At 41.3% G+C, this 17,215-nt stretch overlaps 1 protein-coding gene across 1 annotated transcript in view; it reads right to left on the bottom strand.

The window, feature by feature from the left end:
- Window positions 1-17,143, bottom strand: part of adgrf3b (adhesion G protein-coupled receptor F3b) — a gene marked incomplete in the record, with an annotated part of 24,772 nt that extends 7,629 nt beyond the window's left edge. Inside the window, 13 exon segments of the mRNA XM_032543382.1 lie at window positions 1,474-1,665; window positions 2,532-2,731; window positions 2,903-3,043; window positions 3,202-3,444; window positions 11,392-11,622; window positions 12,813-12,937; window positions 13,364-13,422; window positions 13,520-13,578; window positions 13,830-13,982; window positions 14,737-14,883; window positions 15,182-15,194; window positions 15,477-15,537; window positions 17,034-17,143. Of these exon segments, the coding sequence (XP_032399273.1) occupies window positions 1,474-1,665; window positions 2,532-2,731; window positions 2,903-3,043; window positions 3,202-3,444; window positions 11,392-11,622; window positions 12,813-12,937; window positions 13,364-13,422; window positions 13,520-13,578; window positions 13,830-13,982; window positions 14,737-14,883; window positions 15,182-15,194; window positions 15,477-15,530 (1,617 nt within the window).
- Between the last annotated feature and the right edge of the window lie 72 nt (window positions 17,144-17,215).

The raw sequence follows: 17,215 nt of genomic DNA, 5'->3' as shown, positions 1-17,215 counted from the left end.
TTTGAGTAGATTTTATCCCAGGGATTTATTACAGAAAGTGTATGATAGCGAGACCAAAATCATCATACATTCTGTCATTGTGTTAATTACAGATGGAATTATTTTGAAAATTAGTTATTTGTTTTACCGGGGAACAGTTTGTGAAATATAAATAAAACAGCAGTGCACATTGACACAGATGAAAGAAGGTTGATGCAACGTAGTGTGTGATACCGAGTGCCCTGTAAAAAAAATAAAATAAAAATTAAATCTCATTATTATTTTTCTTATTTGGTGGGGCTTAAGAATATTTCGTGGTAGCTTCAGCCACACTAAAATAGATCTAACTGCGTCCCTGCTGCTAACTTACAACACTAATAACAATTTGCTGACGCGTGGTGCAATCATGACAGCAATCGCTATTTTGTTGTATACTAATCAAATGACCACGTCAAACAATTCATTGGCCTTTCTATCCATTTTATTTCTATGGTCACGTGTTGTACTAGTTGGCCTCGGGATATCATGATGTGTGCGTTAAGTACTTACAGTGCATCAACACATTCTCGCTCCAAACTTTAAGCTTGGTTTAGGGCCCCTTGGTGTAACTTTCTAATGCTCTGGGTGTCCCTTTGGCGTAATTTTTCAATGTGTATGGTCTGGACCCTGTGTCAGTTTTTGACACTTTGGGTTGGAACCCCATTTTTCAAAGCTCTGGGTAAAACCACTTGAAGCCTGAAAAATCCTGGGTGGGGTTAGAAGAAATTGTGTTTAATGGTGTGGGATAAATAGGAAATGTCTCCTGGGTGAAAGTCCTATGTTGTCTGACCCATCCACCTCCCTGACCGTATGCAGGTTTGGTGCATCCTACAAGGAGGCTTAAGGGTGCCTTTTGTTAAGGGCCACTGACCAAGCTGCAGTATTTCACAAGTTGGGAGAGTGAACCAGTTGGTTACGTGGAATCCTGGGCCGCCTTCAATTGAGGTCAAAGCTGCCACAAGACTGTTTCCATTTTTGTTACCGTTCATTTTTAACGTTTTTTTTACTTTCTGACACTACTGCCCTCTACACAGTTTAAGATGAACCTGGGCCTTCCAGAATAACTGAAATCACAGCGTAGAGTGAAAGCTTCTCAGCTAACAGCTTTTCATGGAATCTCGGTCTCCCACACTGGTGTGCCTCACTGCAGGGAAAAAACTATCAAATGTTGCAATGGTGCCATATTTGTCGTGGAACGGCAGCTTATCATCCTCTTTGTGTTCTCATGTGATCTTGAACGTTTGAAACCCATGGGACTATTTTTTATCATGTGACCTTGGTGTAGAATTTTGGTCACGTGATAACAGATAGTCCCATGGAGGTAAAGTATGACGTATGACCTTGTGTTAAATGTTTCTTTTTTCAAACAGCGGTTTCCAAAGTCAAGCATAAACCTTCAAGCTCCAAACTCTACATGTAATACAGTAAACAAAATAAGAATCAACGGGGGCTTACAGGAAGGAGATCCTCTTGCAAGGTAACATATTTTGATCCAGTGGACATCCCATTAAGAACATTGACGGAGGCACTAATGTCGCCCATAGAGTTAACGGAATTAGAAGCCAACATAGCAGTAGAGCTGTTCTTAAGTCCTGCAAATATATCCATGGCCACCGCCTGGGTAGCCCCTAGTCCCTTCTGGAAGTTCTAGAAAAAACAAAAAAAACAACAGTATTTCTAACCATGAACAAAAGAACACAAGCAACAATGTCGATGGGGTCTAAACAGTTTGAGATTCTAAGGCTCCATCTGTGATCTGAGTGGTTTCTGATACTGATTTTTTTACATCCTAGACAGCAGAACTGATAAAAAAAAGTTTGGTTTGGTGGTCAAAATAATTTCCTAAATACAAAACTACATATTTTCAAAGGGGGGTTTCAAGATAAGGTGCACAAATCAGACACATCATGTTCCTTGTTATATAAAATTATAAGGTTCTATACGTGAAGGCTTTACACAATTAAATGATAAGAAAAAAAGCAGAGTTTTTTTTACATTATACACAATATCAATGCAGGTGTGGAGTTTTAAGATATTTAGTTAGCATCAGGTTACTGCAATATTCAGAAATTAGCTAGCTAGAAATAAGAATTCACCTCAGATTCTTAAACATAACTATATTGGAGTCCATCTCACAGTAACTTGAGTTATGAATAATAACATTACATTTTGGTAACAAACAGTGTGAACTTTGTTTAGCTAGCTGTCTAGCATAACGTGGTTGGCATTTTTAATAGTGTCATTTCTAATGTTTTTGGTGAAGCCATATATTTTGAGTAACATTTGAATGATGTATGTTCATGTAGAGCAGTCTCAGAGCAGAGTGGTGATTGATTGGTCATCCTGTGTCCTGTGTAGAACATTATAAAGCTTTTGTTTTTGGAAAACGACTTTGATGAAAGAACTTTTTAAACAGTTTAAAACTTGTGCACAGTATAAGACAATATTCTAATATTGCCATGTGAATGTGTAATCTTTGACAGTGGGGCCATGAGCTGTAATGCCACACTTACGTCTGCAGCATCTAAAACTTTGTTCAAGTTTTCGTCGATGCAGTAGTAGAACACATCCATCCAGGTACGGTGTATACAGGTGCGAGACTTATAGCCAACCCTGCCCACCTCACATGTTCGGATAATCACTGTGGCTCCAGCTGGGGTTTTTGGCCATGAGTCATTATTTATCCGATCTTGCTTGCAAAACGGTGCACCCTCTGGGAAAAAAATATAGGGAATCATTAGTTGATGCAAAAGACATTGGAAAGAAATGTAAACTATAAACAAAGTAATACAGTATTGTGTCAACATGATAATATATCATATTATACCATAGGCTAAATTCAAAATAAAGCAGATTTAGTAGAGTAAAAAAAATAAGCAGTTACCATAAATCACTGGGATATCCACTCGTGCAGTTCTTATTTGTCCTATTGTGTTCTCAAAAGTAACATTCACATATTGTGCTTTCTCGGTTTTCGTGCAACTGACATGAGCATTAAAATTATAGACCAGCTTATCTCCATTAGCTGTAAAGAAAATGGATATTTGTTATATGGTTAGGATTGTGAATGTGGAAATGTATCTATTTTGCAGAAATGTGAATTTAAATTTGCGTTGAAGTTAGCAATTATGACAGAAGAAAACAAGACGGACAGATTTGACAGATACTGTAGGTTTGTCTTACTTTGGTTCTTTAGATTCTCTTTCGTTACATTATTGAGGCTCCACCAAACGCTGAAGCTCTCTGTGCTGTTAGCGATGGTGGCGGTGACATTTATATTTATAGTCGGTTTGACCGGCTCTGCTGAACAGTCTGCAGTAAGAGGGTCGATTGTCAAGGCGATCACATCAGGCAGAAGCGCCACTTTCAGTTGTGCCCTGGCTGTGTGCCTGACCGACCCCGTGGTGAATCCACACTCATACGTGCCTGCAGGGAACAAACAAAGGGCAAATTCCCACTACGTCTGGATGCTTTTCCTCTCACAGAGGACTTAGATCAGGAGTTTTACCAGCAGATTGCCTTGGAATTAAACAAACCCATTCTTTTTGTGTTTGTACTAGTGTACATGTTTTAATGTTCAAAAAGCACTTTATTTTTCTCATCCAGCCCACGGCTGCTGCACCTGTACCCACCCTCTGCAGAAGCGCATGTCTCTTTCTCCCTCCAAAGCCCAGTCTGCTCTGATTGGTCAGCACTCTTCCTAAAATGTCTGGAACCTCCGCTCCATGTTTCACTAGATGAAACTGGAGCTGCTTTATATATAAAGCAGCACTTTGTACCATGAAAGACTTTTAAACCAAATATTACAGCAACCGAGAAGGGGAGAAAGAACCAGCATTGGCTGTTGCGTTAGCATGTAGCTACTTAATAGTTAGCAGTATGCTAGATTGTAGTGGAATGAAGCAGCACTTTCTGCCATCAAACATCGCCAATAAAGGCATTTAAACCAAATAACGAGATCCAGAATTGGGGAGAACTTAACAACACTGGCAGCCGAGGGGACATTGTTTACTGCCGTTAGCATGTAGCTACAGCGGCTTAAAAACCCACTCCAGTCCTGTAATTGGAGCAGATGACTGGTTATAGAAGGCCGGCTTAGAGTTAAGTAAGACTTAGCCGAGAGTAGAAAAAACTGTTGAAACCGGCGTGTTCAGAACAGTTGGAAATCTAAATGTTTTATCAAACAGGGATTTGTCCAAAATATGTTTACCTCATAATTCTAAGTTTTGGCCACATTTAACATAAAAATCCAACATTATACCATTGTAGATATGACTGAAAATATGGAAAAGCCTAATATGTGACCTTTTAAAGCCTTCCAGATGGTTCTCTCAACTGGACATAAGGCCTTTGCATGTACTGCCGATGTGAATTAAGTTTCCACTCAAATACCACCTGAGCATCAATAACTTGAAAAATAAACCTTTCTAGCTACATTTAGAACAGATCAAAAAATGTGTGATTCATTTGCAATTAATCAAGAGTTAACTAGGACACTCGTGCAATAAATTGTGATTACAATCTTTAACCAATTGACAGCCCTAGATGTTGTTGTTATTATTAGGGCCCGAGCGCCGACAGGCGGCGAAGGCCCTATTGGAACTGAAGGAATTATTATTATTAGGGCCCGAGCGCCGACAGGCGGCGAAGGCCCTATTGAACTGAAGGAATTATTATTATTTCTTTATTATTATTCTTTATTTTCCGTCAAATGAATTGCCTTTTTGGAGGACTTATCATATTCAAAAACTCACCAAATTTGGCGGTCGCATCAAGTCTGGTGAAAATTTACGTATTTTAATGGTTTCGGGAATGGGCGCACAAAAATGGCTCGCTAGCGCCACCTACAATATTACGGAAATTCAGCCCCTGCACTACGTTTATCGTAGACTCACGAAACTTGGTACACATATGTAGCATGGCAGGGCGGACATAAAACTCCATGGTAGCCCCCCCCTAAACCCAACAGGAAGTCCGCCATTTTGTTTTGAATGTGCGAAATTAGTGCGATTTTGGCCATTTCCACATGTCGTACTTTAACGAACTCCTCCTAGAGCTTTCGTCCGATCATCTTCAAACTTGGTGTGTGTCATCTTAACATGTTAACGATGAAAAGTTATTAAAAGAAAAACTTTTCGTCATAGGGCGTGGCCGTGGCGGGGCGGCCATTTTGTGCGATTCGCCACCGAAACAGGAAGTGGGTGTAACTCGAGCGTACGTTGTCCGATTGGCTCGAAACTTTCCACGACTCATCAGAGTCCGCCCCTGACGACATCTACACGCCGCTATTGGCTCAAAGTCATAGCGCCCCCTAGTGGCAACAGGAAGTAGGCCTAAAAGACAAGGTGCTACACTTTAACGAACTCCTCCTAGAGATTTCATCCGATCATCTTCAAACTTGGTGTGTATCATCCTAAGATGTTGCCGACGAAAATATTAAAAGAAAAACTTTTCGTCATACGGTGTGGGCGTGGCATGGCGGCCATTTTGGTGTTTAGCGATGAGATGAAATGTGCTGTAACTACAGTGTACGTTGTCGTATCTGCTTGAAATTTCCCACAAACACCAAGAGTCCCGGCCTGAGACATCTACACGCAGAAATTTGCTCAAAGTCATAGCGCCCCCTAGTGGCAACAGGAAGTAGTTCTAAAAGACAAGGTGCTATACTTTAACGAACTCCTCCTAGAGATTTCATCCGATCAACTTCAAACTTGGTCTGTATCATCTCAAGATGTTACCGATGAAAAGTTATTAAAAGAAAAACTTTTCGTCATACGGTGTGGGCGTGGCATGACGGCCATTTTGAGTGTTTAGCGATCACTGAGAAAGTGGCTGTAACTACAGTGTACGTTGTCGTATCTGCTTGAAATTTCCCACAAACACCAAGAGTCCAGGCCTGAGGACACCTACAGGCCAATATGGACTTTTGAAGATAGCGCCACCGTCTGGCAACAAGAAATATGCCTTATATGACAAACATCATCCGATTTACATGAAACTTAGAATGTGTTGTCTACATGTGATACTGAGGCGGCCCCTATATTATGACCACGCCCAGTCACCCAGGCCACGCCCCCTTTCATAACATTTGAACCGTTATAGGTACAGTCTTGTGTGAGATGCCATAGAACTCAGCAGAGACTTCCTTTTTTATTGGTGATGTTTGACACGCCCCCTTATGATGCGGCCACGCCCCCTTCCACAGATAGTGACCTGTATGGCGTATAGGCTTGTGTAAGGTATCAATGAACTCAGCAGAGACTTCCTTTTTTATTGGTGATGTTTGACACGCCCCCTTATGATGCGGCCACGCCCCCTTCCACAGATAGTGACCTGTATGACGTATAGGCTTGTGTAAGGTATCAATGAACTCAGCAGGGACTTCTTTTTTTATTGGTGATGTTTGACCCACCCCACTATTATGCGGCCACGCCCCCTTTCACAGATAATGACTTGTATGACGTATAGGCTTGTGTAAGGTATCAATGAACTCAGCAGGGACTTCCTTTTTTATTGGTGACGTTTGACCCGCCCCAATATGATGCGGCCACGCCCCCTTTCAAGGATAATGAGCTGTATGACGTATAGGCTTGTGTGAGGTATCAATGAACTCAGCAGAGACTTCCTTTTTTATTGGTGATGTCTGACACGCCCCCTTATGATGCGGCCACGCCCCCTTTCACAGATAATGACCTGTATGACGTATAGGCTTGTGTAAGGTATCAATGAACTCAGCAGAGACTTCCTTTTTTATTGGTGAGGTTTGACCCGCCCCAATATGATGCGGCCACGCCCCCTTTCACAGATAATGACTTGTATGACGTATAGGCTTGTGTGAGGTATCAATGAACTCAGCAGGGAGTTCACTTTTCATGGGCGACGATTTTCAGCGTACGAGTGATGCTTTATTGCGCGGTCGCAAGGAGAGGCGTCCGCCAGTAACCCCGACTGGCGCGGGTTAGCGAGGGCCCTCCATCGCTGCTTGCAGCTTTAATCTTTATTATTTTCCGTCAAATGAATTGCCTTTTTGGAGGACTTATCATATTCAAAAACTCACCAAATTTGGCGGTCGCATCAAGTCTGGTGAAAATTTACGTATTTTAATGGTTTCGGGAATAGGCGCACAAAAATGGCTCGCTAGCGCCACCTACAATATTACGAAAATTCAGCCCCTGCACTACGTTTATCGTAGACTCACGAAACTTGGTACCCATATGTGTCATGGCAGGGCGGACATAAAACTCCATGGTAGCCCCCCCCTAAACCCAACAGGAAGTCCGCCATTTTGTTTTGAACGTGCGAAATTAGTGCGATTTTGCCCATTTCCACATGTCGTACTTTAACGAACTCCTCCTAGAGGTTTCGTCCGATCAGCTTCAAACTTGGTGTGTGTCATCTTAACATGTTAACGATGAAAAGTTATTAAAAGAAAAACTTTTCGTCATAGGGCGTGGCCGTGGCGGGGCGGCCATTTTGTGCAATTCGCCACCGAAACAGGAAATGGGTGTAACTCGAGCGTACGTTGTCCGATTAGCTCGAAACCTTTCACGATTCATCAGAGTCCGCCCCTGACGACATCTACACGCCGCTATTGGCTCAAAGTCATAGCGCCCCCTAGTGGCAACAGGAAGTAGGCCTAAAAAACAAGGTGCTATACTTTAACGAACTCCTCCTAGAGATTTCATCCGATCATCTTCAAACTTGGTGTGTATCATCCTAAGATGTTGACGATGAAAAGTTATTAAAAGAAAAACTTTTCGTCATACGGTGTGGGCGTGGCATGGCGGCCATTTTGGGTGTTTAGCGATGAAGATGAAATTGGCTGTAACTACAGTGTACGTTGTCGTATCTGCTTGAAATTTCCCACAAACACCAAGAGTCCCGGCCTGAGGACATCTACACGCAGAAATTTGCTCAAAGTCATAGCGCCCCCTAGTGGCAACAGGAAGTAGTTCTAAAAGACAAGGTGCTATACTTTAACGAACTCCTCCTAGAGATTTCATCCGATCAACTTCAAACTTGGTCTGTATCATCTCAAGATGTTACCGATGAAAAGTTATTAAAAGAAAAACTTTTCGTCATACGGTGTGGGCGTGGCATGACGGCCATTTTGAGTGTTTAGCGATCACTGAGAAAGTGGCTGTAACTACAGTGTACGTTGTCGTATCTGCTTGAAATTTCCCACAAACACCAAGAGTCCAGGCCTGAGGACACCTACAGGCCAATATGGACTTTTGAAGATAGCGCCACCGTCTGGCAACAAGAAATATGCCTTATATGACAAACATCATCCGATTTACATGAAACTTAGAATGTGTTGTCTACATGTGATACTGAGGCGGCCCCTATATTATGACCACCCCAGTCACCCAGGCCACCCCTTTCACATTTGAACCGTTATAGGTACAGTCTTGTGTGAGATGCCATAGAACTCAGCAGAGACTTCCTTTTTTATTGGTGATGTTTGACACGCCCCCTTATGTTGCGGCCACGCCCCCTTCCACAGATAGTGACCTGTATGGCGTATAGGCTTGTGTAAGGTATCAATGAACTCAGCAGAGACTTCCTTTTTTATTGGTGATGTTTGACACGCCCCCTTATGATGCGGCCACGCCCCCTTCCACAGATAGTGACCTGTATGACGTATAGGCTTGTGTAAGGTATCAATGAACTCAGCAGGGACTTCTTTTTTTATTGGTGATGTTTGACCCACCCCACTATTATGCGGCCACGCCCCCTTTCACAGATAATGACTTGTATGACGTATAGGCTTGTGTAAGGTATCAATGAACTGAGCAGGGACTTCCTTTTTTATTGGTGACGTTTGACCCGCCCCAATATGATGCGGCCACGCCCCCTTTCAAGGATAATGAGCTGTATGACGTATAGGCTTGTGTGAGGTATCAATGAACTCAGCAGAGACTTCCTTTTTTATTGGTGATGTCTGACACGCCCCCTTATGATGCGGCCACGCCCCCTTTCACAGATAATGACCTGTATGACGTATAGGCTTGTGTAAGGTATCAATGAACTCAGCAGAGACTTCCTTTTTTATTGGTGAGGTTTGACCCGCCCCAATATGATGCGGCCACGCCCCCTTTCACAGATAATGACTTGTATGACGTATAGGCTTGTGTGAGGTATCAATGAAATCAGCAGGGAGTTCACTTTTCATGGGCGACGATTTTCAGCGTACGAGTGATGCTTTATTGCGCGGTCGCAAGGAGAGGGTCCGCCAGTAACCCCGACTGGCGCGGGTTAGCGAGGGCCCTCCATCGCTGCTTGAGTTTAATTCTTTATTATTTTCCGTCAAATGAATTGCCTTTTTGGGAGGACTTATCATATTCAAAAACTCACCAAATTTGGCGGTCGCATCAAGTCTGGTGAAAATTTACGTATTTAATGGTTTCGGGAATAGGCGCACCAAAATGGCTCGCTAGCGCCACCTACAATATTACGAAAATTCAGCCCTGCACTACGTTTATCGTAGACTCACGAAACTTGGTACCCATATGTGTCATGGGGGCGGACATAAAACTCCATGGTAGCCCCCCTAAACCCAACAGGAAGTCCGCCATTTTGTTTTGAACGTGCGAAATTAGTGCGATTTTGCCCATTTCCACATGTCGTACTTTAACGAACTCCTCCTAGAGGTTTCGTCCGATCAGCTTCAAACTTGGTGTGTGTCATCTTAACATGTTAACGATGAAAAGTTATTAAAAGAAAAACTTTTCGTCATAGGGCGTGGCCGTGGCGGGGCGGCCATTTTGTGCAATTCGCCACCGAAACAGGAAATGGGTGTAACTCGAGCGTACGTTGTCCGATTAGCTCGAAACCTTTCACGATTCATCAGAGTCCGCCCCTGACGACATCTACACGCCGCTATTGGCTCAAAGTCATAGCGCCCCCTAGTGGCAACAGGAAGTAGGCCTAAAAAACAAGGTGCTATACTTTAACGAACTCCTCCTAGAGATTTCATCCGATCATCTTCAAACTTGGTGTGTATCATCCTAAGATGTTGACGATGAAAAGTTATTAAAAGAAAAACTTTTCGTCATACGGTGTGGGCGTGGCATGGCGGCCATTTTGGGTGTTTAGCGATGAAGATGAAATTGGCTGTAACTACAGTGTACGTTGTCGTATCTGCTTGAAATTTCCCACAAACACCAAGAGTCCAGGCCTGAGGACACCTACAGGCCAATATGGACTTTTGGAGATAGCGCCACCACCTGGCAACAGGAAATAAGCCTTATATGACAAACATCATCCGATTTACATGAAACTTAGAACGTGGTGTCTACATGTGATACTGAGGCGGCCCCTATATTATGGCCACGCCCAGTCACTCAGGCCACGCCCCCTTTCATAACATTTGAACCGTTTAACTTAGATACTTATGTGAGGTGTCATTGAACTCAGCAGAGACTTCCCTTTTTATTGGTGATGTTTGACCCGCCGCCCTATGATGCGGCCACGCCCCCTTTCCTAGATAAGGAGCTGTATGACGTATAGGCTTGTGTGAGGTATCAATGAACTCAGCAGAGACTTCCTTTTTTATGGGTGATGTTTGACCCGCCCCTATATGATGCGGCCACGCCCCCTTTCCCAGATAATGATGTGTATGACGTATAGGCTTGTGTGAGGTATCAATGAACTCAGCAGAGACTTCCTTTTTCATTGGTGATGTTTGACCCGCCCCCCTATGATGCGGCCACGCCCCCTTTCACGGATAATGACCTGTATGACGTATAGTCTTGTGTGAGGTATCAATGAACTCAGCAGGGAGTTCACTTTTCATTGGCGACGATTTTCAGGGTACGAGTGACGCGCAAATGCGCGGTCGCAAGGAGAGGCGTCCGCCAGTAACCCCGACTGGCGCGGGTTAGCGAGGGCCCTCCATCGCTGCTTGCAGCTTTAATTATAATTATTATTGTTACTATTATTATTATTATTAGATTGTAAGCACTGACATATCAATCTGTTAGCAGTACTGTTAACGTGGAGCTAGTTGAAAGTACTTCATATGCAGTTTAGTCAAGTGGTTACCAAAGTAACGGGTCACAAATTGTACAAGGTACAATTCCAGTGAAATATTAACTATGGGGTTGGAAAGAAAAACTTTTGAGCTACACATTACATTTTCAATGATTATGACAAAGTACCAGAGTGCTTAAAAAAGCATCAAAATAGAGCTGTTTTTTTTTCTAACTGGCTAAGCCCTAAATTCCTCAAATCCTACAAATGCCCCTGCTGGAGAGCACTAATATGGGGGGTGCTATACATAAAACATTGTCTTTATTATAATTACAATTACAAAACAAGTTCTTAGCAAAAATGTATTTAAACTCCAGTTCAACCGTAATTTGTACTCGCCTGACCAGACGCCTGTCACCTTCTGGAGTGTAACTGACACACAAGACTTGTATGTCGCTGTGGCACAGTTGGGGTCCAGTTTCACCACACTGCCTGTGTTGAGCTCAAAGCGCTGATTCGGCGTGCTCATGTTCCAGCCAGCACTCCCTGACGCCTCCTCAAATGTGCAATTCAGTACTTGCTCCGACTCGTACAGCACTGTACCTTTTAGGGACTCTATGGTGACCATTCCTGTTTAAAGAAAGCAATATAAATACACAGCAATACAGTAGTTATGATTAGGTTAGAAGTATGGGGTATAGCCTTTTAAGGGCAGTCCATTGGTCTGTGAGTTCCTACGTCATCGTCAGTTGTCTATCCAGGACCTTAGTATGGAGCAAGATACCTTAACATGTCCTGGTCCAATCTCCATGAGGCCTAGTCACACATCTCACTGGAGGATTCTATTGGATTTTAAAATTAGCTGACTACTCTGACCAATGATAATTTATCTTAAAAACTGGGAAAGTGGATTTTCAAGAAATCTTTTGCCAGAGGACTTAAAGTGGGGCTCAAATGTTTGGGCCCACCCCAGGTAAAGATTTGTATGAATGTGCATAAAGAATCCAAGAAAAGATGGAAAAATCTCCAAAAGGCATCAAATGATTAGACATTCGTATAATATGTCACAAAAAGTTAGATTTTTATTTCCAACATTTACACTTTCAAAATAACAGAAAACAAAAAAATGGCATTTGCAAAAGTTTGGGCCCCCTCCAGAGTTTATAGCATGCACCCCCCCTTTGGAAAGCTGAGACCTGAATATTTAGGCCTACAGTAACTGACTGCTACTACAGTGCATGTCAATGCGTTCTCCAAGTTCGTTAATTCACCTGTTTTATTTGATGCATGAAAATACACAATGTGGTGGAGGAGGATCATCATAATTTTGGTTTCTATCTTAAAAATACCCCTATTTTTTAATAGGAGCTGATCAGTTTAAAATGATTATCATCTAAATGTTATATTCTCACACATATAGCCAGTTTCAATAAGGTGCTGTTCACTGCAGTTTCCAAGAAAACTCTATCTATTTGCAATACACATGTCAGGAAATAGGAAGTGAAGACATAAATGGAGATACAATGTGAATTAGCTGCTTATTACAAACAAGATGGACTAGTCCCTATAAATGTGTTTGGCAGTGATTTTGTATAGTCACCATTTAACACATTTTTCCTATTCACATTATTTAATATAGAAAACAGTTTGTGGATTTGAAATAGTAAATAAAAACCAAAGACAGTAAGTCCCAATCCTGATGCATCATGGCCACATTTACTCCTGCAGTCTATTTAGCGCATGCACTCACAGCTTAGGAATAGTTAAAAGTTAACATGAACTAAATGAATGACAATTAACAGCAACACTTTAACACTGACCTGAAGTGTCGACCCAGAGTACAGCTTCCAGCGCTGACTCCAGGTCAGTCACAATCTTTTGAAGTTTAGAAGTTTCAAATCTGACGCTGACAGCTGCCTCAAAGTCAGTAAACTTGTTGCTTTGCCTTTAAGATTTGGAAAAGATTAATGAAAGATCATTGGTTAGTGAGAAAAAAAACGTCCGTTTGTATTTATGATAAAAGCAATATAAGGTTTGCAACTAAAAAAAATTTGCAACCAAAAAAAACAGGTGAAAACCAAACGGTGAGACGTAAGCTGGTTTGTTGCAGCTTCATTTCTAACAGGCTAAGAACTAACTCTCTGCTCGCTAGCCTCCCGTCCCAAAAACTGGACTTATTCCCGTCAGGATTAACCACAGCCGCCCCATCTTAGCTCTCAGCCAACTACAGGTGTGTTATCACCCGGGGCTGACTCTCATGGACTACTGCAATATTTTTAACAAAACAGCCAAATATCAAGCACACTATTCAATTCAATTACAGAAAAAGCAATTACATAATAAACGTCCATATCTTTGCAAAGTGTAATACCTCTGACCGGTTACATTCAGGGACTCAAAGCCATTCAGTTCTCCAAATTTGTTTTGAAGCTTTGAAAAAAAGATGAAAACATTAGACTTGTGTCTTACAGTGACAAACATCTTCAGGAATGTAAAAGTATACATTTGGGATGATAGTGAGCTGTACCTGTGTTTTTATTGTAGATTCACCTTGGAGGGAATTGATGACTGATCCATTGATGCGAACTGTTAATTGCAAACATTATGAGTTTTTATAGTACATTATAAGTTTCAGTTCTGATCTCAACAAGCATATTTGCCCATAAGTGAGAAAAGCAAAGGATGAACAAAGTAGTATGCTGTAACACATTTGGACTACAATGACTTATTCCATCATGTTACACTAATTTAAACCACAGTAAATAATCAAAAGTAAATCCTAGCACAAGTTCTACAAAACAAAAGAAGGTGAATTGTTCATACATCAGGGATGTTACCTTGGACTTTGGCAATGCAAAGTGGTTCGATGTAGGACACATTTTTGGTGCAAGTACTTTCACGGCAACAGTTGAAATTGTAGCACACTTGGTTGCTCCAAATGTAACCGGCACTGCAGTTGCACTGGGTGTCAGTGCCAATAATCAGGCACTCTGGAAAGAGAAGCACAATAGTCAAATCCTTATAGTCTTGAATTCATCACTTCTCTCCAACATGAGAACACACTAGACAGTTACCTGCCTAACACAATTTACAGCATATTTTAATTCTAACTTTGCTAAACTGGGGTTGGACCATGGAAATATGTGTCATTGCTTGAATCTACAGTGACTAACCCCACCCACTTCAACCAGTGTAAAGAGCAGAGAATGCATAAATCTCCAGGTTTGGTTGTTTATCAGACGAAAAATATCCAACTGTTTTAAACAACATAGAGTCAAATATGACCACACATCCGTTTACTAGTATGAGCTTTGAGAAAAATAAAAATGAAAGTGTAAAAGAACATACATAGGAGAAAGACATTTGCATATCATCAACGTATTGTAGCAGTGTATGCAAACAAAAAGGTCTTGCTAATGTCTCCAAAATAAATAATTGTTAAGCGCCAAGTGTCTTACAAGAGGGTGTTACCAACCAGAAACTAGTGCAAAGGGAGAAACCAAAGCTGGCTCCAGAAACCTGGGCCTGTTCTACAAGGGACGAGAGTTAGCCAGCTAACTGAACTAGCCAGCCAACTTTATAAAACATGAAAGAATAAATCATGACCCCTCAAAGTTTAATTAAAGACCAAAATCTAGGTTTACAGTGTACCTGCTATCCATTCCCCAGCATGCCCCTACATCCATCCATTTCACACTCACTGTAAAGGGAAAAACTGCATGAAATAACAAAAAAATCCCATACCTGCGACTAGTTTACTGTCTGAGAGGGTCACTGGTGGATTATTGGGCGATGTGAGGTTAATTATGCCCAACAAAGCATTGAGGATGGTCTGGGAATCCAGTGTGACGTTACTTTCCACCATCAGCTCAGCACTGTAGACCTCTTCAACTATGACACAAGATAGTTGTTATGTTTTTGTTCAACAACTGAAACAAAAATGCAAGAAACTGAAATTCAGACTTTTTAAGAAACAAAACTAATTAATTTTAGTTGGGTAAGTTTCTGTTAGCAAAAGAAAACATTACAATTATACAAATATTACTTTTCATCCATCCACACGACATTCACAACCCTTTGAAAGAAGACAGAAACATCCTGCACCTAACCCACTCAGCCTCGCATACTTTTTTTTTCCTGAGGTCTTTAACTAAAACGCCCTGAATGACAACGGAGCCAAGGGACTCACCGGCTGAACTGATCTGCGAGAGGGAAAGAGAGGGAAACAACAGAATTAGTCTTTCTGCCTTGGGTGGAATTCAGTCTTGTGTCAAATTAAAATCATATCAATTGCTTCTTTTTAGCATTCCGAAAACAAATGATATGCTAAAATTGTTAGTCAGTGAAAGATTATATTCATGCACACTGCATTGAAATGGACGATACCAATGAAATACAAAATAGAAGACATTCAAACATTATGTGCCTGGTTAAATTCCTATCCCACGTTATATAAGACATTAGCATCTGATTAGCATCTTTACCTGAGAGGTGATGCACACAGCTCCAAACAGAAACAACACCACCTTGGAACACATTGTTTCGCTAGTGTAAAAAAAAAAAGAGAAGGTTAACTAACATTAGCAGTATTCATATATAACAATAAGGAAAACACAGAACTTCACTGTATTACAACAAAGGGTGTTAGTCTGTGGAATAACTGGGATAATGAGAGGAAAAAAATCAACAATTAATCAAAACAAGGAAACATCTTAAAGCTACATTGTGTAAGAATATCTCCCATCTAGCGTTGAGCTCACATATCCCAATCAGCTCTCTCTCACCCCGCAGTTCAATTTATGTATGTCCCTTACCAGCTAACGTGTTAAGATGGAGCATGACTATGGAGCGTTTACCCCATTTCATGCGAGCGCAGATGTAAAATTTCAAGCCAATAGGAATACTTGAAATTGATGGTGGTGGTCAATATTTCTAAAAAAGGACAAGTTTGTGAATGGGCAATATAGATTTTGATAATGAACAACCACAAACGTTACACAACGTAGCTTTAAGAAACAACAAAAAATAATCCATTCTCCAATTTAAAAAAGTTCTTTGTTTGGGTAATGCCGTTATGGATTTATTAAATTGAGAACCCAATCATTTAATAGATGACTTTTCACCATGGATGTAAAAATACTTAAAAAATGTTTGGGGAATTTTAGGTCTTTATTAGATAGGACAGATTTAGACATGAAAGGGGAGAGAGAGGGTGAACGACATGCAGTTAAGGGCCACAGGTCAGCATCGAACCCGTGGCACCAAGGACTAAGCCTCTGTATGTGGGCGCACACTTTACCAGGTGTGCTTCCCAGGCAGCCAGTACTTTAAAAAACAGATCTTTTGTGGCAGTTTCGGTGTTTAATGGATAGGACAGATTTAGACATGTCATAATACATGCACCACTGTCAGACTCATGGTTAAATTAAGACGGCGTCGTATCTTCTGTATTTTGCCAAACCTCATTAGTGGTCTTGAGTTTCCATAGACAAGTATGGATTACAGATCAAAACAAAAGTCACATTGAAAGACGTTTCCAAGAACAAGTACACTGCGTTCTGTAAGTATCCGGCTGGGGGGGAGAGAGAAGGAGCCATTTCAGAACTGCTGCAGGTAGCAGAGCAGCAAATCTACTTTTTTAGAAATTGATCAAATGGTCAAAAGACAAGGCAATAAAAATAGCAACCAACTTCACCATATTAATAAATGCTCGTTTTGACATATTTGTAATGTAAGTAGGCTAATTTAGACTGAATAGGCTGCTGTCTTTATTAAAAGGCTCAAATTTGCTTTGTGGGTCCAGCCAGATGAAAAATAACAACTTTATATCCAAAAATTGCTTTTTGGACAGTAAAGGTTGTTGACCCTTGATTTAACATATCAAATCAGACAGATTTCTTTCATATACATGATGGTAAGGTGCTACAATAACACCTTTGTATTAGAAATAATACTGTCTGTAGTGCAGGTCAGTGCTAAGTACTAAGGTCTAGCCTCATCTCTCTCACAAAGACAACAATACACATCCAAAAAGCTCTTACCTTGGATTTGTACTTAGAATTACACAGGAAGCAGATAATTAACCCGTCAACTTTGCTGCAATTAGCGAACAAAAATCCGACTGTGCTCCATAGTATGCATCTAAAGCACATCTGTCAGAAAGACTGGATCAGGCTGAACAGTGTGTGTGTGTGTGTGTGTGTGTGTGTGTGTGTGTGTGTGT

The sequence above is a fragment of the Etheostoma spectabile genome, chromosome 18 (assembly GCF_008692095.1).
Source record: "Etheostoma spectabile isolate EspeVRDwgs_2016 chromosome 18, UIUC_Espe_1.0, whole genome shotgun sequence".
Taxonomy (NCBI): domain Eukaryota; kingdom Metazoa; phylum Chordata; class Actinopteri; order Perciformes; family Percidae; genus Etheostoma; species Etheostoma spectabile.
This window is presented reverse-complemented; position numbering and strand designations above follow the sequence as displayed.